The sequence below is a fragment of the Crocuta crocuta genome, unplaced genomic scaffold (assembly GCF_008692635.1).
Source record: "Crocuta crocuta isolate KB4526 unplaced genomic scaffold, BGI_CrCroc_1.0 scaffold41, whole genome shotgun sequence".
NCBI lineage: Eukaryota > Metazoa > Chordata > Mammalia > Carnivora > Hyaenidae > Crocuta > Crocuta crocuta.
In genome coordinates this window covers 16,578,898-16,600,566 of record NW_027529428.1, presented here as the reverse complement: position 1 = coordinate 16,600,566, position 21,669 = coordinate 16,578,898, and the positions used below count along the sequence as shown (strand labels likewise).

At 38.2% G+C, this 21,669-nt stretch overlaps 2 protein-coding genes across 8 annotated transcripts in view; one reads left to right on the top strand and one right to left on the bottom strand.

Moving 5' to 3' along the window:
* The window catches only part of CD274 (CD274 molecule), a 65,800-nt gene extending 57,299 nt beyond the window's left edge, over nt 1-8,501 (bottom strand). For 4 of the 7 annotated variants that reach the window (XM_077759459.1, XM_077759468.1, XM_077759460.1 and 1 more), the window contains exons 1-2: nt 7,379-8,501; nt 6,958-7,097 (exon numbers count right to left, since the gene is read on the bottom strand). Coding sequence is in view for 1 of the 7 variants with exons in the window: in XM_077759467.1 (XP_077615593.1) it covers nt 6,958-6,997 (40 nt within the window). In the remaining 6 variants the exon portion in view is untranslated. The remainder of the gene's footprint in view (nt 1-6,957; nt 7,098-7,378) is intronic. The other 3 variants (XM_077759461.1, XM_077759462.1, XM_077759470.1) reach the window with 3 other exon arrangements.
* The window catches only part of PLGRKT (plasminogen receptor with a C-terminal lysine), a 41,092-nt gene extending 20,045 nt beyond the window's left edge, over nt 1-21,047 (top strand). The window contains exons 4-6 of the mRNA XM_077759471.1: nt 15,978-16,108; nt 16,675-16,784; nt 20,725-21,047. Coding sequence (XP_077615597.1) covers nt 15,978-16,108; nt 16,675-16,784; nt 20,725-20,846 — 363 coding nt within the window. The 3' untranslated portion in view covers nt 20,847-21,047. The remainder of the gene's footprint in view (nt 1-15,977; nt 16,109-16,674; nt 16,785-20,724) is intronic.
* The last annotated feature ends 622 nt before the right edge of the window (nt 21,048-21,669 follow it).

Below are 21,669 nucleotides of genomic sequence, written 5' to 3'. Positions count from 1 at the left end.
TGGAGGCTTCCCCAGGATGTGCGTAAGTGCGACCACCATGCTGTGCTCAGACTTCAAAGCTGAGGTTACGTCTTACTCTTCCCTTTCTCTCACACCACATTACCCAGTGCATCAGAAAATCACTTTTAGCTCTAAATTCCACACATATCCAGAATCCAACCACTTCTGAATCCAACCACCTCCATTGCTATCACACTGCTCCAAACCCCCATCTTTTGCCTAGATTAGTGCTATAGCCTCCTAACTATTCTCCTACAACTTCTTATTTCCTTCTTATTTGAAGTATATCATAGACATAGTGAAGTACACAATTCCTATGTGTACAGATCAGTAAGTTTCTGCATATGTTTATACCTGTATGATTACCACCAAGATCAATATATAGAACATTTTCAGCCCCCAAGAGGATTCCTCCTGCCTCTCTCGTGTGCGCTGCTTAAAGGTAACCATTTCCCAAACTTCTATCCTCATAAATTAGTTTGCCCATGTTAATGCTTTGTATGTATGGGATCACACAGTATGTACTCTTTTATGTCTTTTTTCCCATTCAATATTATGTCCACATTGTTTATTCATACTGTTGCTTGTAGCAATAATTCATTTTTTTCAAGCTTTATTGTATTTGATTACATAAAGCCATGATTTACTTATCCGTTCTACCGTTGATGAATATTTGGATTGGTTCTAGTTTGGGCCCGTTGTGAATACTGCTGCTATGAACCTATATGCTCATCTCTCTTGTGTACATGATATTATTAAAAGTCAGACTGATCCTGTTAAAATGTCAAGTCACACAAATTCCTGCTCATAATCCTCCAGCAGCTTCCCAGAATAAAAACTAATGTTTCTAAAACTTCCTCAGAGTAAAAAACTAATGTTCCAGCAAGGCATGGGAGAAACTGAATTTTGAATTTTATCTTAATTAATTTCAAGTTAATATATTGCTAGTGGCTACTGTAATGTATAGCACACGTCTATAGTAACTCTGGATGTCTGGAAGGTAAAAGTTTTCAAAACTTTTTTCTGGCATATTTTCACCTAAGTATATTTACAACAAGCTTGTGAAGTTCACTAAAATAATTCTCAATAGGATTCTGGGTGGGATTTATTCTTGGGTATTATATAGTATTTACAATATTATGAATAGTTTTTAATGGTTTCTGGCATATAAAAATTTTTTTATTTTTGTATATTGAGCTTATATGATCTTATATTCAGCCATCCAGCTAAATTATATTGTTGATTTTAGTAGTTGTTTATATTTTTAGTCATTTTTCAACTTACTTTCTTAAATCTTATAATCATTATCCATTTGTTTAACTCCTACTTTTACTGCTCTATGATTTAAAAATGGTCTATAAGACTTTTGGCTTAGGAATTTATTGGGATATTTTATTGTGGTATAACACAATGTTCACTCAATATTTACAAAGAATATTTTTCTATGTTTATTGGGTTATACACATATACATATAATTAACTTGTTAATTTAATTGCTCAAATCCTCAATATTCCTACAATTTCTTTTTTTAAAGTTTACTTATTTATTTTGAGTCAGAGTGGGAGAGTGGCTGAGAGAGAGAGAGAGAGAGAGAGAGAGATAGAGAGAGAGAGAAGCCCAAGCAGGCTCCATTCTGTCAGCATAGAGCCCAACACGGGCCTCAATCTCACAGTGAGATCATGGCCTGAGCCAAAATCAAGAGTCTGATGCTTAACCGACTGAGCCACCCAGGTGCCTTGAATTCAGTTTCTAGTTGATTTGATACAGGGAGTGCTGTCTTCTTCCAGACTGAGAAGTAATGACAACAACATCTTTCATGAAAGCTCATCCCTTTCCCTTTCTACCACACTGCCTTTTCTGTAGCCTGTATTCCCCCTCCCACTGTGGGCTGATGCTAAGCCACTATTGTTTTTAATACTTCATATTTTAGCTCATTTATGAGTACTATCAAATTAGGCTTTAGTTTTCAAAAATGAAGTCAGTGTAAACATTAATTTCAATGTGAAATTAATAAACATCCCATCTCAAAAAATGTACTTTGGTAGGGACCCCTCCCTAAGGAGAGTGAAAAAGAGGAGAGAAGACTTCAAGGTCACCTAGATATGTGCCTAGGTGCCTACATTCCCCATGGCCTTGTAAACTGAGACAACTTAATCAGACTGCATGTTTATGTAAGTTAACACATATGGGAGACAAAGAAATAGAAAATGCATTAAAAAACTATGCCATGTGATGTGGGCCGCTCAGTTCTTTGGGTACGAACCCAATGAGCGGTCCTGGCACGAATCAAGTTGCTTCCTGGAAAGAAAAGCCTCGGTGTCACGACTCTGTGCAAGAATCCTGCAACAGTATCTCTTTCTCATTAAGCAAAAACATTCAGGAGGATTACAGAAGAACATTTTATGGCACAAAACTCTAATTAGATTTATGTTTATGTTTGTCAGTTTGACCTCTGTGGCTATTCAGTTTGGGTCTTTATTTAGCATTATATTATAGGAGGAATGAGTGTTGAAGGGATTAAGTAGCAGCAAATTGAAGATTTATTGGTTATGATTGGATCAGGTTCACCGTTCTGTAGAACTCTTAGACCCATACACATCAGAAAAGGACACAATGTAAAAATAAAAATTGCTTCCATTTCAGGAATTATTTTCTTATAATAATGAGAGAGTATTTTATTTTTAAAATCTCATGTGAACATGAATATTGGAAGTATTATTTCCCAGAAATGGGTAACTAAATAATGAATACTTTTTACAACCTACTTCTGTCTTTATACTGAAATCAAGTTTAAATAAGAAACTTCCAATTTAAAGGTTTGCCTAAAATTCATTAGAACTGGAGGTGACCTGCCCCATGAATTTTTCCTATTAGCAATTATATCACTAGATTAACTTTCTGATATTTATTGGATTCTGATTTTAGCTACTGTGCAAACAATATTTTCTTCTAAATAAAAGAATATCCAGATTAACAACCATCTAAGCTGAGCTCCCCAAATACGTTGCAAAAAATGGCAATGGGCTGATACCTGAGCAATGTTTTAAATGGAAGGCATATCACTTCAACTCACCTTCTTGACCAAAATTTTACTATGGTGTATACTGCACACCTATAGGGCAAGTAAGCATCTAATACCCAGGGAGGGTGATAGTAGTATCAGAGATAAGAAAACTTGAAGAGAATACAGAAACATTTACTGAGGAAAAAACCAATATTCTTCCTACTTCTTGCCACTGCAGGAAAACCTGGTGTGTTTTAGTATGAGAGCAGAAAAAGTATGGACTAGGGGTGCCTGGGTGGCTTAGTCGGTTAAGCGTCCGACTTTCGCTTAGGTCATGATCTCGCGGTTCGTGGGTTCGAGCCCCACGTCGGACTCTGTGCTGACTGCCAGCTCAGAGCCTGGAGCCTGTTTCAGTCTGTGACTCCCTCTCTCTCTGACCCTCCCCTGCTCACGCTGTCTCTCTCTCTCTCTCTCCTAGAAATAAATAAAACATTAAAAAAAAAAAATTAAAAAAAAAAAAGAAAAAGTATGGACTATTAACAATTAAAAGTAATGATTTGTGAAACGGAACATATATAATGCTAGTCTTTCCTTTCCTCTTTTATAAATGTAAAGATGGAATGTTTTATTATAAAATTATTTATAAATTTTTGCATCTGAATAGAATTAATCCTTACCAAATGGTTCAGATGTTTTTGAATAATAACTGAGAGTGGGACACAAAAGACCTTTTTAAGATACAGGAAGAATTACAGAGTCAGGCAACTATATCATCACATATATTCCTTATGTGATGATTTAAAATAAACACATGCTGGGGCACCTGGGTGGCTCAGTCGGTTAAGCGTCAGACTTCGGCTCATGTCATGATCTCACGGGTTCATGAGTCTGAGCCTCACGTCAGGCTCTGTGCTGACAGCTCAGAGCCTGGAGCCTCCTTCAGATTCGGTGTCTCCCTCTCTCTCTGGCCCTCCCCAGCTCGTGCTCTGTCTCTCTCTCTCTCTCTCTCTCTCAAAATTACATAAACATTGTAAAAAATTTAAAATAAACATATGCTGTCACTTACCTATCATGACTAATCCTGAAAGGGTGGTCTGTCCCATTTCTTTGTTAAACACCTTTGCTGAGGTATAACTGACATAGTATACAATCCACCCATTGTAAGGATACAATTCAGTGATTTTTAGTACATTTATAGTGTTCTACAACCATCACCATAATCCAGTTTTAGAACATTTCCATCACCTCCAAAAATTCCCTTGTGCTCATTTACAGTAAGTCTTGGATCGCAACATCAGACCCGGAAAATCACTCATCTACCTTCTGTCTCCAAAGATTTGCCTTTTCTAGGCATTTCACATAAATGGAATTATACAGTAAATGTTTTGTGTCTGGCTTCTTTCACAAAGTATAATAATTCTGAGTTTCATTCATCTTGTACTATATTTCCTCCTCCAAGGGAATTTTAGAATCAGCTTGTCAAAAAAATGTTTTATTGGGGCGCCTGGGTGGCTTAGTCGGTTAAGCATCCGACTTTTGCTTAGGTCATGATCTCGCGGTTCGTGGGTTCGAGCCCCGCGTCGGGCTCTGTGCTGACTGCCAGCTCAGAGCCTGGGGCCTGTTTCAGTCTGTGACTCCCTCTCTCTCTGGCCCTCCCCTGCTCACGCTGTCTCTCTCTCTCCTAGAAATAAATAAAATATTAAAAAAAAAAATGTTTTATTTATTTTTTAAGTTTATTTATTTATTTTGAGAGAGAGAGAAATGCAGAGAGAGAGAGACACAGGCAGACAGAATCCCAAGCTAGCTCCACGCTGTCAGTGCAGAGTCTGACATGGGGCTCAAACCCACAAACAGTGAGATCATGACCTGAGCTAAACTGAGGAGTCAAACGCTTAACCAACTGAGCCACCCAGGCGCTTCTGTCAAAAAAATGTTTTAAAATTTCCTAACCAGGTGGGGAAGTCTTTGTTCAACACAGCCTTTAATGACTCTTATTTGTTTCTTGCTTTGGATTCCTCCATCTTCTGAAGCATTCTGGAAGAATTATTTTAGATTTAGAACATTTCTGAATGTAATAAAACTACATGAAAGTACAAAAGTACTTTTTATTGGATAAAGACCTTCAGTTTCAGGATTCCCTGAAGACATCAAAATGCAGGATTAGAAGCACTACCATTGAGAAGATAGAAAGGAGACAAAATAAAGATCACCTACATGGTTACAGTTGTATTCAACACGATTCGTTTTGTTTTGTTTTGTTTTTCCTTTGGCTCATATCCTGAAAACAAACACTTTGCAAATTTCCTGGATATCATGATAAGAGTTGTGAAACAATATTATTCTCCATTTTATTGTGACTATAATAGCATCTCATTAGACCAAAGTCATGTATCTAACAACTTCTTGTCTGGCACGTGATGAGGAAGCAAGAAGAAATCCTTAAAGACAAAAGAACCAAATAATTCTAACAAGGCCATGCTCTAAAATGCATGCAGCATACTCGTAGAAAGCCCCTGGCTCTCAGGTCCTCATCAGAAGTTTATGTACTTCTACTTTACACACAGTTCTAACAAGCCTTGCTCTCTTACTGCTCCTGCCCCTAAGAAAATCAAAAGCAAAAGATCACTGAGAGGGAGAGAAAGAGAAGAAAGGGAACCAGGAGAGACTGGTGCTTTAGGAGACCATTTACTACTAAGAGTGAGAAATAAGTACTTGACACAGGAGGAGACAGAGAATAGAGGCAGAAGCCTGGGACCACTCAGCAAACTGTGACAGTACCACTGGATTACAGCCCAGGAGAGCTAATGATGACTGTCTTCACCAAAAGAAACTTCCTAATGTTCAAACCACCTTCTGATACACCTAGAAAAAGATGTGTAACTACTAACTAACTAAATTCATAAATAAGTAAACAATCAAACTGTTTTGGTTTGCTATATTCTTTTATGAAGGCAGCAGCATTTATACCATATCCCACAGCAAAAGCAGTATATAGCTTTTAGACAAATGTCTGTTAAAATGGCTCAAAATCTTTTGCAAATTTTCTTGTTTAGAGGAGTATATTTCAGTCCTCAGGATAATGCTTTTAAATATGAACAGGTGATTCCCAATATTGCTGAACATGTAGCATTTCTGCATTTCTTTTTATTTTTTGGCTGTCCTCATCAACTAACAAAATTAAGACACTGGGCTAATCTCTGGGAGACTGCAACCCCATTCATAACCAGATATTACAGTATTTAAAGTTCATTCTATAAAGAAGTTATTGATTATTGTTGGGTAAGTTACATTTGCAATAAACTAAACACCTTACGAATTAGGTTGTATAAAACATTTTTCTACTACTAAATGAACAGCATTACTGAAAATAAATAGTAGGGAAGATGGATTTCACTGAGAACACTGGATTAACAGTCCAGAGAAGGAGCTCCCGCCCTGCTGACTACTCATTCTGCAAATCTGCATGTGCCTTTTAACCTTGTTGAGCTACAGTTTCTTTATCTAAGAAGTGAAAGAAACCTCAGTACAAACAGAACTAGAGATATTGGTGAGTTACCTAGTTGTCTTTCTCTTCTGGAAGAATGGGGATATATTAGTCACATCTGCCAAACAGACTCTTACAGGAGTAAATCACTTAATAACCATTAGCTTTTAGAAACTGTATATTCATTTGTGTGAAAATTTTGTCTTTTTCTCCTGAAACATATTTTTACTTCCTTAGGCTTTAAGGTTTACAGACATGTATTTCTGACTGGCACTGTGTAAAGCTCCCTCTGCTCTTCCCATACAAACTTCCTTTACTCCACCAAATACAGGCATGTTAAAAAAAAAAAATGTTCTGTATACATAATTTCTTTTTAGTCTCATAAAAAAGTAAACCTATGAGGCAGGTACTGTTATTATCCCCATTTTACAGATGAGAAAACTAGAACATACGTATGTCGTGACTCACCTGAGGTCACACGGCTGGGAAGAGATAAATGGAGTCCCATCTAGAAAACTGCAGAGGCCAGGCTGACCGAAGGTGGGAGGGGCTGCAGCAGAAAACGATGTTGTCCTGGGGCACAGATCTGGTCTGAAGGACCTGGAAAACTGAGCAGAAAGGCAAAAATAGAAGCATTAGAACTTTTCAATCAGGGGAGAACCATGGGCAGAATTAATATTTTTAAATAATCAATCTTACAATTTTGTATCTATTTTCTAGGCAAATAATAACTAACAACTTTTACTCAACCCTTATTAAAGCTCTGCTCTAGACCTCTGCATGTATTTGCTCATTTAATCCTTATAACAATTCTTTAAAAGGAAGGCACTGTCATTTACTCCATTTTACAGATGAGAAAACTGAGGCACAGAAAGATACAAGAACTTACCAAAATCCAGACAGCTTGCAAGTGATGGAACTAGGCTTCCCTGGCAGGCAGTCTGGCCTCTGGGCCACAGTGCTTTTGTTAACAGACACAGACCACAGGCTAGACATATAAGGCTAGCAGGGGAGACAGCAAGAATGGAGAAAAGGGGGGATTTCAGAAGAAAAGGGGTGGAATTTCTGGACTAAAGAAGTTGATGGGGATTAAAAAGGGGAGTAAGTTGAAAATAAAGCCAAAGTTTTCATTCCCCTGGGAAAATACCAGGGTCTCTGAGGAAGACAAGGAGCCGGTCTGGAGGAAACAACGATGGAAATGCAGGCAGTGCTGATTCAGGGCAGTGCCAGGAATGCTAGACAGATGGCTGCAGCTGGCAGCACTGCTCAGGGAGTAGATGGCGCTCCAGAAAGAGATGTGAGGGCCTCTTGCAAAGAGAAACTCTCAAGTCAGGAAAACAGGTACACTCTCCAGGAAAGAGAGAGCGAAGAAAGCGAAAGAAAAAGGATCTAAGTCCAGGTAACCACCAGGGACAGAAGATGAGAGGAAAAAGCAAGACAAAGAGACTAACACATAGCACTGTGCACCAGTCCCTTGCAAATATGCCATGTGACTTAGGAGAGCATCCCTGTACGGCAGCTAATGTTGCCCCTGGAGATAGAGGAACTGGAGTTAAGACATTCAGAGGTCTTGCCCACAATCACACAGCAAGTAAGTGACATAACTAGAATGTGAACCTAGTCCATGTGACCCCAAAGTCTGTCTCTATCCATAAACAAAAGTGTGTGAAAAAGGGAAAATGCCTGACACAGGTGAGGGCTCGTGGCTGGTGTCTAGGACAAGACTGAATGGATACGAAGCCCTAGAGGTGAACCACAATAAAATCTTAAAAGGCTACATAATGCCTAAGAACTAAAGAGCCAGTGGAAGTTTTTTCAGCAGGAAAGTAATATAAGAATCACTTTAAGACAGGAATATAAACAAATATAAAAAGAGAAGTGTTAAAAAATGGATCAGAGCAGGAAGAAACTAGGAGCAGAGAACACAGACGTTAATAATGTTACTTCTTTTGACGGGTAATGTTGGAACAAAGGCAGCATGGAAGACAGAGACTGGATTCAGGAGGTATGCAGAGATATTTTGGTAAGACCTGCCTGTCCATCTCCCTGGGGAGGTCCCCAGAAGGCAGTTGAAAATAGGATCTACCACCAAAAAGAGTTCTAGGATGGAGAGTTAGACTTCAGAAGTCATCAGGAAGTAGCGGTAGTTGGAGATTACAAAGTGATGATATCACCAGGAATTGGAAGACCAAGAGAAGATGGCTAAGCAGGAAATTCTGGGGGGAAAGTAAACAAACAGAGGATTTGAAGGACCTTTTCTGGAAAGACTCCAGTGCTCATCTGTTCTTATGAGTTTCCTTTTCCTTTTGTGTATCCCATCTACAGAAGGGGAACAGGTCTTGACCTTTCAGAACTTCCGCTGCTCCCTGTTCTGCCCTCATCTTGAGCACAGACACTATTTTCCTTACAAAGCCACAGGCTGGCCTCGGTCTCTCTCAGGGAGAGATCCTGGAGCCCCCAAATCCAAGCCAGTGCAACAGATAGGGGAGGCCACATCTCAGAGAAATGGTTAGATGACAGTCAAGTCTGCAGACCCTGGCCATTATTCCGAAGTGGTGGTGGCTACCAGTTCTCTGAGGAATATGCTGTGGCACTGAAAAGGAGGTCTTATCAGGACCACGGGAGGCTCATATTCAGAAAGTGGTGGTTACTGAAATCACTTAGGGGAGGGGGGGCATGAAATGCTCGTGAGAAACTGGAGGCAGTGAGTTGCTGAGGTTCTTCCAAAGAGATTTAAATAGAATATTCAGGTCAGTCTGTATCCCAGGTCAATTTAGAGCTCTTGATGCAATCTTCCTAAAATTCTGGCATCAAATATATGGAAAGCTAAAAGTTTAGATGATAATCACATACCCTGTCCATTTACCCCTATTTTCTATACTGACTTGATTATTGCAAGTATACTTAACAGCAGACTGCAAATTAGGACTTTGGGACAGGCAGGTCTGGGTTAGAATCCCAGATCCGCTATTTAATAACTACAGCCACAGGGAAAATCACTCAAACTTTGATCCTCAGTTTCCTCAACTGTAAACTGAGATAATGCCTCCTGTGGCAGTTAATATTGATTGGATTGTTTCACTTCTGTTCCATTCCAACTCCCTTACAGAGTGCCTGTGGATACAACAGAGGTTGGAAAGTGAAAGGCAAATTTCCCAGACTCCCTTGCAGCTGGGTTTCACATCTAACCTGGTTCTGCTAAGTAGGCGTCCCCGGAGGAGACTTCGGAGGTGGACGTGGGCACTGTAAAGCTCCGAAAAGATAATGGATCTTCTAGTAACCACTGTAGTAGAAATGACTGGTATTTTGGGAATGTGGAGGTGGAGTCTCAGCATTTGGTGCTAAGTATCTGTGACAGGAGACAGGAGCTGTGGGGTTCCCCCAGGAAAGTCCCATGTTCTAGCAAAGCCTTTCTCCTGGCTGTGTTGCTCCTGACAGTATAGGATGCAAACTGATTTTCCTGGCTCCCCAGAAATTCTTAAGCTGCTAAATATCCTGCAGGAATTGTCATTTTGTTTAAACTACTAGTTGGAATGGATTCCGTTTTTTTCAGCTCAAGGACCAACGTCATAGGGTTTTTGTGGGAAAGTCAATGTATGTATACTAGTACGGTACTTAACACCTCAAGAGCCACATTACTATTTTTAGTGTATCACCTTCTACAATGAAGTAGAAATAAGCAATCTGCAATTTCTTAAGGATTTTCTGATTTTATTCTTTGAAACATATTTTTGTTCTAAGATTCTTAGTTCTAAGTATTACAGAGGTTTTAGTTTTGTGCAGTTAGGATTGACAAAGTAGAACATTAATTATTAAACTAAGAAATATGTACTCTTTAAAATGAAGAAGACCTCTTTATTGTTGTTTTTTACTTAAGTTGTGGAATTGTCTTCAATTTCAGTACCAGACACAGTTAGGGGTGATCTTTAAAGAACCTTGGATAATGGCTGAGAAGGTCAATAGTCTTTTGTTCTTTCCTAGGCTCTGCCGATCTTGTTAGCATCTTCCGATCTCCTTTGGGAAAGTCAATATATTTTGGAATCCATAATTTAACATAAAAGGTTTTTGTCAAATTAGCATTCTTATCTTTTACTTAGGGAGACCCTACAGTTTTCAAACATCTGAGAGTAAGAATGGATTTAATTGTGTTTAATCTTTATTGGAAGATATGTAACAAGATGCTATATGCAAAACTTTTAAGCTTCTAAATACTACTGTGATTTTGTGTATGTTCAATTATCTTCATAAGTCATTGATTAAATAAATCATTTTTTTTAATTGAATTTATTACTCATTTCCCTTTCTGGAGTCTCCTCCCCAAACTACTTACTGGATGTTGAGCATTTAAAATATCTGTAGAGGGGTGCCTGGGTGGCTTAGTCGGTTAAGCGTCCGACTTTCGCTTAGGTCATGATCTTGCAGTTCCTGGGTTCGAGCCCCGCGTCGGGCTCTGTGCTGACTGCCAGCTCAGAGCCTGGAGCCTGTTTCAGAGTCTGTGNCTGACCCTCGCCTGCTCATGCTGTCTCTCTCTCTCTCCTAGAAATAAATAAAACATTAAAAAAAAAGAAAGAAAGAAATTTAAAAAAAAAAAACATTAAAAAATTTAAAAAAAAAAGAGAATGCTCCAATGGGAAAAAAATGCAATGAAGATAATTTATAGGACAATGTCACTGCCTTCTTTGAACTATGAAAATGTTCTCTGTGTCCAAGTGAAATTTAATCATTTTATTATATTAAAGGGGAAACTTGCAGTAAGTGGTCTGTGGAAGTTAATGTAATTGTCCCTTTTGGAACTCAAGAGATCGACAAATTACTGAGATAAGTAATTTTGTAGCTGTTCTTAATATTTTTTAAACAGAGGGGTGCCTGGGTAGCTCAGTTGGTTAAATGTCTGACTCTTGATTTCGGCTCAGGTCATGACCTCATGGCTCGTGGGACTGAGCCACTGCAGCCAGCTCCTCTCTGGCAGTGCAGAGCCTGCTTGGGATTCTCTCTCTCCCCCTGCCCTGCTCACACTATCAATCAATCAATCAACCAACCAATCATTCAATCAATAAATAAACAAACTTTAAAAATACACATTTTAAACAAACTGAAGAATTAAAATACACAAGAGGGGGTGCCTGGGGTGGCTCAGTCAGTTGAGCGACCAACTTGATTTCAACTCAGGTCATGACCTCACTCTTGTGAGGTTAAGCCCTGTGTCTAGCTCTGTGCTGGGCATGGGGCCTGCTTGAGAGTCTCTCTTTCTCTGTCCCTCCCACACTTGCCTGTGCAATCTCTCTCTAAAATAAATTAATTAATAAAAATAAAATAAAATACACCAGAAAAAGCAGATATAACAGTTTTATGAAGGTAGTTAGGATATGGTTTCTACTATTATGTACAATTTTTATTTTTTTTATGTTTATTTTTGAGAGAAACAGAGATAGAGCATAAGTGGGAGAGGGGCCGAGAGAGAGGGAGACACAGAATCCAAAGCAGGTTCCAGGCTCTGATCTGTCAGCACACAGCCTGACATGGGGCTCAAACCCACAAACAGTGAGATCATGACCTAAAGTCAGACACTGAGCCAAATGAGGCACCCAGGTGCCCTGTGTACAATTATTTTTAATAAGCTAGTTCCTCTTTATTATGTTCTGTTTAAAATGAATTGTGGTTCTATAACTGTTAAACTAGTATCCAATAAACCTATAAGAACATTAGAGTCTGAAGTCATAATCAGGAACATTCTAATTTCAAATTGTTCTGTAAAGCAATACCAAAAATAAGAGACAAAAAAAAAAAAAAAACACCTAGTATTAAAAAAAGATCTAAAATTCTTTTAAAATAGGATGAAGAATTTTACATTTATGATTTAGATTACAAAATGCTAAGGAGGGGCACCTGAGTGGCTCAAGTTAAGCATCCAACTTCGGCTCAGGTCATGATCTCATGGTTTTTGAGTTCGAGCCCCATGTCAAGCTCTGTGCCAACAGCTCAGAGCCTAGGGCCTGCTTGGATTCTGTGTCTCCCTCTCTCTCTCTGCCCCTTCCCTACTCATGCTCTATCTCTCAAAAATATATAAACATTGAAAAAAATTTTTTTAATTAAAAAAACTGCTAAGGAAATTTATTATACATGTTCTTTTTTGCTATTCTTATGTGTCAATATTTGGGGAAGAAGGGTGAAAATGAATGTACATTTATTTACATGATGCCTATTATTGGTAAATTAATATAATTATCCCTTTATGCCTACTGAAAAAATCTGATAATACAATTTATTAATTAAATTGAAATTTTAAATGTATTTAGATCTAGGCCTATGATTTTAAGCATAATTTATGAAGCATGAGATAATAAAGTTTTAACTAATAATTAAAATTATAGCTCAGTGGTATCTTTCATCAAGAATTTTTTGCCCATGGAGAGGTATGCATAGATTTTTTTTTTTATGCTAGGCTCAGAGTTTATTGCAGATATACAATCTTGCTGATTTTCACAATTTATGATATACGGAGATGAATGCTTCTATTATTAGTAGTAGAAGAGACACAGAAAATAAGATTTGTTCATAACCATTTTTAAAAATAAACTTAAATTTTAGAACAGCTTTATTTTACAGAAAAAGAGGACAGGGACACCTGGATAGCTCAGTCAGTTAAGCAATGGTTTCTGCTCAGGTCATGGTCTCATAGTTTTGTGAGTTTGAACCCTGCATCCAGCTCTGCTCTGACAGTGAAGAGCCTTCTTGGGATGCGCTTGCTCTCTCACTCTCTCTCTCTCTCTGCCCCTCTCCTGCTCATACCATCTGTCTCTCAAAAAATAACTAAACTTGAAAATATATATAAAAAGAGAGGACAGTGTTCTTGAATACCTTACACTTAGTATACTCTACAGTTAATATCTAACATTATTATGTTATGATTGTCACAGCTAAGAAATTAACATTAGTATATCACTATTAAATAAATTCCTTATTCAAATTTCATTAGTTTTTCCCTAATTTCCTCTTCTGTCCCAGAATTCCATCCAGGATGTTCTTCCATTACTGTATACAATGAAGTTCACTCTTTGTGTCATGAAGTTTAAAGGGCTTTGGCAAATGCAGTGTCACATTTCCACCACAACAGTACCATACAGTTCTACCACCCTTAAAAAGCCCTCTGTTCTCAATCTTTTGAGAATTCCCAGAGGATCAGTTTTCAGATTGATATTTCAGCTTGATCTTCCACTGGAAAAACCTAAGCTGTGAATTTTTTCAGGCAGTGGTTCTCAACCCCAGCTGCCCACTGGAATTACCTGCAACCTTTAGAAAAGGTTAATGACTGGTCCTAACTCCAGATCCTAGTTTCACAGTGTGAGGTGTGAGCCTAGGTGTTGGGATTTTGAAAAGCCCCCTAGGGGCTCACAATATGCAGGTAAGATTCAGAACCACTGATCCTGCCTTCATCTGTTTCATGATTGGATTCAGCTGCATTTTGGTAACAACACAAATGATTAATCGATGCATCTAACATCACTTTTGGGGGCATACTATGAACCATCATGAGTTTTTAAATAATATAGCAGGGATGCATTTCACATGCTAAATGATCATGTTTGCAAAAACACTCTGGCTGGAGGAGGCTTCTCTGCTGTTATTTTCTGTTTGATCAACCTGGGAAGTGCCAGGTTATTTCCTCAAAGGGAGGAAACATTCAGCCATGTTTCAGGTTGGCTTGGCCATCGTCTCTGGACTCTAGGGTGCTGCTAATCCTCTGGTATCCAACCACTTTCCCTACCCAGCATGTGGTTTATGGCCCCTACCTAAGTGTATGTTAAGGAGTTCCTAAGCTCTAGGTTTTGTGGACTATCTGGCAAGCCCAGACCTGCTTTCAATTCTCAGCTATCTTCTATGCCCCTCTTCATGTTGACATAGGAACCTTGCAAACATTCTCTATAACCCCTGGCAGCTGAGGGAGACTGGGTGGCCTCTCTCAGGTCTGCTCTAAGCCTAGATCTACCTTGCAATCATTTCTGCTCCACTTCAGTTGTCCCTTTCCAGAATTCGCAACAGAAGATAGGCCAACAGGTGCTCTCTCTCTGTCCAGGGATCCCCAAACCCATCACAACCTTCCAGAGTTTCAACTCCTAAAAGGGACCAAGGAGCCAAGCCCATCTTTAAAGCTAAAATCTCCTCTTCTAGTTCCTTTTCACAATAGAAAAAGGCAAGAAGGGAAAACTGATTCACGTTATTTCTCATTTCTTCCCACCCTATGGTTTATATCATGAATTCTATGCTTGCTATCCTCTATGTTCTGCTAATGATACACAGTGCCAAGATCTTAGAATTTAAAAAACAACTTTTGGGGCACCTGGGTGGCTCACTCAGTTAAGCGTCTGACTTTAGCTCAGGTCATGATCTCACAGTTCGTGGGTTTGAGCCCCGCATCAAGCTCTGTGCTGACAGCTAGTTCAGAGCCTGGAGCCTGCTTCAGATTCTGTCTCCCTCTCTCTCTGACCCTCCCCTGCTCATGCTGTCTTTCTCTCAGAAATAAATAAAAAACATAAAAAATTAAAAAATAAAAATAAAAAACAACTTTTCTCTCTCAAGAATCTGACTTTCTTGGGGTGCCTGGGTGGCTCAGTTGGTTAAGCACCTGACTTCGACCCCAGTCATCATCTCACGGTTCATGGGTTTGAGCCCTATGTCAGGCTCTGTGCTGACAGCCAGAGCCTGGAGCTGCTGCGGATAGTGGGTCTCCCTCTCTCTCTCTGCCTCTTTCCCATTCGCACTCTGTCTCTTGCTCTCAAAAATAAATAATTAAAACATTAAAACAAAAAAAGAATCTGAATTTCTCAAAATAATGGGCTGTCAGACAGTTGTGTCTCTTCTGTTTTCTAAATATCCCCTCAGAAATCCAGTCTCCGTCTGTGCTCTGGGCTGTTATCTGCTTTCTGCTCCAATGCAGTGAAAGACACTGACTAAAGTGACAAAGCACTTGAGGCAAAAAAAATTGTGGCAAAGAAAAATCTCTATTGATGTCTCAGAATAATACCCCTCTACCATCATATCATAAAGTGATATGGACCTGCTACGTCAAGTGAATGTCAAGTTGCAGCTGGATAAATTTGGAAAGCACAACGATTTCAGTGCAATTTTTAATAATGGTCAATAAGATGTACTTGTTTTTAAAGGCACATAGATCTTTCCTCACAAATGACAGAAAAGGCTGAGCATATATTTTAGGGTTGAATAAAAGTTTCAGATCACATGCATTCAAGACTTGAGGACACAGAAGAAGAATATCATATCCATTCTGTATTCCAAGGAGATTTCACTACCAAGGTGACAGCTGGGAATAGCTGTCCAGAGGAACATTAGTCAAAAGTCTACTGAGATTAAACAAACAAACAAACAAACAAAAGCAAATGAAGAATGAAAATCTCCTGGAAGAACAGATTAACTCAGTGCTCCAAATCAAAATATGAGTAACCAGACTTTGTTCTCTGTTTCATCCTCAGCTGGAAAGACAGCTAATAATGCAGAATGAAATGAGAGAAAGGCAAATGGCTTTGCAGATTGCTTGGTCTCGAGAATTCCTCAAGTATTTTGGAACTTTTTTTGGCATTGCAGCCATCTCTTTAACAGCTGGGTATGTTTGCTATTTACTTTACATTTGTCTTAAATAATTTACTTCTTTTTGCTTTTGACAGTACCCAGTTGGCCCAGATAGGACTTTGGTACAAATAATGACTATGCGAACACAGGAATCCCTTAGAGCTTGGTCCTTGGAGATACCTATAGAACCAGAGTAGAAATAGTTCATTCTACCTCTAGTATCTCCGATTTCTTCTATCCTTTTCTGCATTTAATAAGTTACAGGAGTGACTTGACACCAATATCGAAGTCCTCTGCAGATTTATCTCCACAATCCCTAAGGGGCACATAGCAATACTAAACCATTTTTTTAAATGAGTAATCTAAGCCTCAACATCAAATAAAGATGAGCAAGTCAGAGATTCTGCTCTTGTGAGCTGCAGACTCTGGGGAGGGGTTGTGGGTAAGAAAAACTTATTTCTGTAAAAGACTTAAATGAGTACCTTCTAAAATGGAGGACAATTCTTCCAAAGAGCAGGTAATTTTTTTTTCATTAAGTAGAGAGATAAGTATTTGTAGGCCATTCTTGATATTTATTCTTTTTTTTTGTTCTTGAACCAGGGCAATAAGAAGGAAAAAGCCAGCCTTCCTCTTCCCTATCATTCCGTTAGGCTTTGTCTTCACCTACCAGTATGACTTAGGATATGGAACCCTTCTCCAAAGAATGAAAGGTAAGTTTTTGATAAAGTGGAGTCGATTTCTGATTCGTCTTCTAGTTCAAGGATCCTCTCCTTATGACCCCTTCATTTATGAACATTCTGACAAGACACCTCTCTCTCTGAGCCTCTAGTGACCAATGTTTCTGCTCCCTCTCACAGCAGTGTGCTAGTCAGCTCATACCAGGGGAGGGGCACCTGGGTGGCTCAGTTGGTTAGGCGTCTGACTTCGGCTCGGGTCATGATCTCACGGTTCGTGGGTTCGAGCCCTGCATCGGGCTCTGTGCTGACAGCCAGCTCAGAGCCTGGAGCCTGTTTCAGATTCTGTGTCTCCCTCTCTCTCTGCCCCTACCCAGCTCGTGCCCTCTCTCTGTCTCAAAAATAAATAAATGTTAAAAAAAAAAAATTAGAGTCAGCTCATACCAGCTCACGAGAACTATCAAATTTTCAGGAATCTGTTAAATTCCTGGTTGTTAAATATAGTCATTATTAAAAATTAAATTATATAAACTTATAATGAAATTAGAGAAATATTAAATTATATTAAAAGCAATGGTAATATATACTTATCAGTTTTTCATTATTTTACTGTTATGTGTGCTCTTAAGTTATGTGTATCTATTTTATGTATATCTACTGTACCTCTATGGCAGAAATGCACATGCAATATATAGACACAATAAGACACAGATACAACTCCAACTTCAGTGGCATCCCATTGGTAACCTGAAGTTGGTCCTGGTGGGATATTTACACAGGGAAATCTGCAAACACCAAGTAAGGCTTGACCTACTATTTTGTTGATTGTCTAAGCCAGAGGTTGGCAAACGACTGCCTGCAGGCTGGCCACATGTTTTTGAAAATAAAGTTTTTTGAAAACACAGAAATGCCCCTTGATTCTGACCTGTCTATGGATATGTTCCCATTACCATGACAGTGCTGAGTGACTGCAATAGAGACAGAAGGCCCCACAAGCCTGAAATCCTTACTGTCTGGCCCTTTTAAGAAGGCTTGCCAATACAGTCTAGGCTTAAGGAAGTGATGAAGAAAATGTTAATACTGTAGATAATGCTTAAATGTTTGTTGTGTCAGTAGCCATTACACTGTGAATAGCACAAACAATTTAGGAAATAGCCTCCCAACATTTAAAAACTGTTACCTGAAAAGTAAAGTAAAATAAAATAAAAATTGTTATCCGATTCAGCCAAGTTGTTTATATCATTCTTAAACAAATGAAGTTCCAACATATGTCACTGTTTCTACTTTTGTCCTACTCATTAGTATAAATGAAAATACCAACTATCATTCACGTTGGAATTATACTCTCATCAACTGCAACTATAGGTCAGCTATGAATGTAACATTTTAGTAAAAAAAAAAAAAAATAAGAACATTCTGAAAATTAATTTGCTACGGGAAATTTATGATAAAGTATACTGAACATTTTATTATTTTTATAAATTGTGTGCAGCATATATTTTATATAAGTAAAAATTATAATAGACTTATGTTGATAATAAACTTACATACTTTTTCTTTTCTGGAGAGCTGGTTGTTAAATAATTACCAGCACCACGCTGCTCTCACAGAACTCTGGCTTTTCTTTTCCTAGAAAATAGCACTGCCACTGTCCCTTCTTCTTGAGCCTTTAACCCAGAGCACGTTGGAAACAGTGCTTTCACTAGCCTTTCCTCTCATGGACTCTCTGTGGGCACATCACTGTCTCTTAAGCTCTGTGAGGACTCATTTGTTACAGAAAAGGAGGAAGTACAGACTCCTTTGCAAGTATTAGAAGCAGGGAGTAGAACTTCTTTTTCCCGGGCCTGGGGGAAACAAGGGTTATATGTTCTTAAAAATTCCCATTTGAAGATGGAAATACATTTTCCACACAGAAACTCTGCAAAGGTATCCCATTTGGGTCAAGCATTATTGGTATCATAGTTTAGCTGTATTGTGGGCTAAATAGCTTTTGTTGATGGCCTAGAAATTTATTTATTGCATTATTAGTAGGGGAAAATGCATTAAACACTGACCTACAAATTAAATTTTGAAGTGCAATCTCATTTTATGCAGGAGACTGACTACACAACTGATTTACCAATGTTAAAGCTCATTTCAATAACCTGCTCTACTCATCTGCTTAAGAATTCATTAGTCTGATTTTTCAAGATGAAGAGCTCTGGAGATAGATGGTAGGGATGCCTGCACAGAATTATGAATGTTTTTAACACTACTGAGCTGTCCAACTTGAGATGGTTGAGATAGTATATTTTATACGTATTTTACTACAATAAAAAATGGGGGAAGAAAAGAACTCACTAGTCTGAGTTCAACTATGTTTCATTGTTTATATGGACATTAGAATTCTCAGTGCCTCATAAAAATTAATATGTACTATTAAATGTCAAGTCTGTTACACAGCATTCACTTGAACCTATTACTAATAGAGAACAAGGTTATTTTCTGTGAACATTGTGATTGTGTATTTAGGAAGTAATTTTATTACAGGTCCATCAGAGTCTACAGAACATACCATTTAAAATTTTCAAGACACACTGTGGAAATTTCCTGTTTAAAAAAAATACAGGGGCACCTGGGTGGCTCAATCAGTTCATCTCAGCTCAGGTCTTTATCTCAGGGTTGTGAGTTAGAACCTCATGTTGGGGTCCTCTAATCTACCGGGAAATGTGCCATCTTTGAAAGTTTAGGTTATAACATTTAGCCCTGCTAACTAGTAATGACCCAAGATACACAATCCTTGTTTGACTGAATTTATCATCAGCCTTTTTGCAATCACTTGGTGAGAATTTGCCATACGTAAGGCACTATCACATGGAAACATCTGGTATGTCATCAAAGACTTGTCTAGTTACACATAATTTATAATGATTTTTACTTACTACTTAAGACAGAGGCAAAAAAAAGATGTCTGCAGATGGTCGAAACATTATAATTTGAAAATTGTAACCCCACCCTCTTGGGTCCGGAGTACAAATTAACTGTGTGCTAAAATAGAGGTACTTAGGGGCGCCTGGGTGGCTTAGTTGGTTAAGCGTCCGACTTTCACTTAGGTCATGATCTCGCAGTTCGTGGGTTCGAGCCCCGCGCTGGGCTCTGTGCTGACTGCCAGCTCAGAGCCTGGAGCCTGTTTCAGAGTCTGTATCTCCCTCTCTCTCTGACCCTCCCCTGCTCACGCTGTCTCTCTCTCTCCTAGAAATAAATAAAAAATTAAAAAAATATATTTAAAAAAAAATAAAATAGAGGTACTTAAAGGAAACGTGTGTTCACTCCAAGTAAAGTTTACAGATGTCAACAATGTAGATTATAATTTTTAAAATTTTGCTAATTAGTCTTCAACTGGGCCCAAGAAAGTACTAGCTGTTATTTGAAAGAGGAATTGCTTATAAAATGTATATTCTTGTGTATATGTATGTATACAGACTAAAGAAACTTTAATATTATTTGGGGTATTTATAAGTAGTCTCAGGTAAAAGATTAGCTTTTCTGAAAAGGCAGAATTTTAATAAGCTTTATTTTCTCTTACGCATGTCACTTACATATTAAGGGGCAATATAGTAAGACTGTATTTCATTTCTCTATCCCTAACCCCTCCAAACACAACTAAGGCTTACGATCCTGACTTTCTTTCAAGGGAAAAAATACTACATGGTATTCTTTTTCTTTTACATTTTAAAATGTAATTATCTATCAAATAAAATCTATGGCATCTGATTTATCTCTGAGTCTTCAGAATTCCTTTCCTCCCAAGGGAAAGAATGACCTTCCTTTGGGAGTTTCCTTCCCCCAAGGACAATGGGTGAAACATTTGAATGTGAGATTTAGGGGCATACCTCCAACACTGTTACAGTTTGTCATTGAGATATAGCAATTTGGCCTTCTTACAAAACACTAATGGCCATTTTGTCACCCTGCATATTTCTGTACTTTATTTAAGGTGAAGCTGAGAACATACTGGAAACAGAAAAGAGTAAGTTGCAACTGCCAAGAGGAATGATCACTTTTGAAAGCCTTGAAAAAGCCAGAAGGGAACAGAGTAAATTCTTCATAGACAAATGAAATAATGTTTACCCACCGAACCTCAAAACACTTCATCGTTGACTTGAATCATGGTTTTTATAATTTTTTTAGATGCTTGAGATTTTGATATAATGGATGTTATTTTAAAATGTTAAAATGCAAGATGGGTTTTGTTAAATGATTTTAAAAATAAAATTTATAACATCGACACAAACTCATGAAGGTACTCTAAATAGCTTTCTATTTCCTATATATGTGTGTATCACAAATATCTAAATGTATAATTAATAAATTATGTTGTTTTGAATTTCTGGAAGCAAATGTCCTTGCTGCTCTCATTTCTCTGCCACACACATGTTCCCTATCACATTTTTCTCCCACCGATAACTTCTTTTATTTGAATTTGTCAACTTTGTCCTGTTTCCACATGATAGAAAACAACAAATATTAATGACTAACGTGAATATTGTACTTACTATGGCCACTTATTTTTTTGCATATATTATTGTAATCATCCCAACAATCCCATGAGGCAGGCACCATTTTATGGATGTGGAAACTTAGGCACAGAGAGCTTGAATTACTTGCCTAGAGCATATATAGACAGAACTGGGACTTGAACTTAAATGGTTTCTCTCCAGTGAATATGCTCAAACAAGCAAAGACAGCTGTGAAACACAAAAAGGAAAAATATTCAAAAATGACTCAGGAAAGAGTTGCTAAAGAGGCGGCAATGAGGTGAGGTTGATTAGGATGCCTATCTTTTTACTTCCACTCACCAGGAAACCTATACTCATAAGATAACCCTATTTATCCCCATTCCTACAGTTGCTAACCCTACATATAATAGTTTCAAAGATAT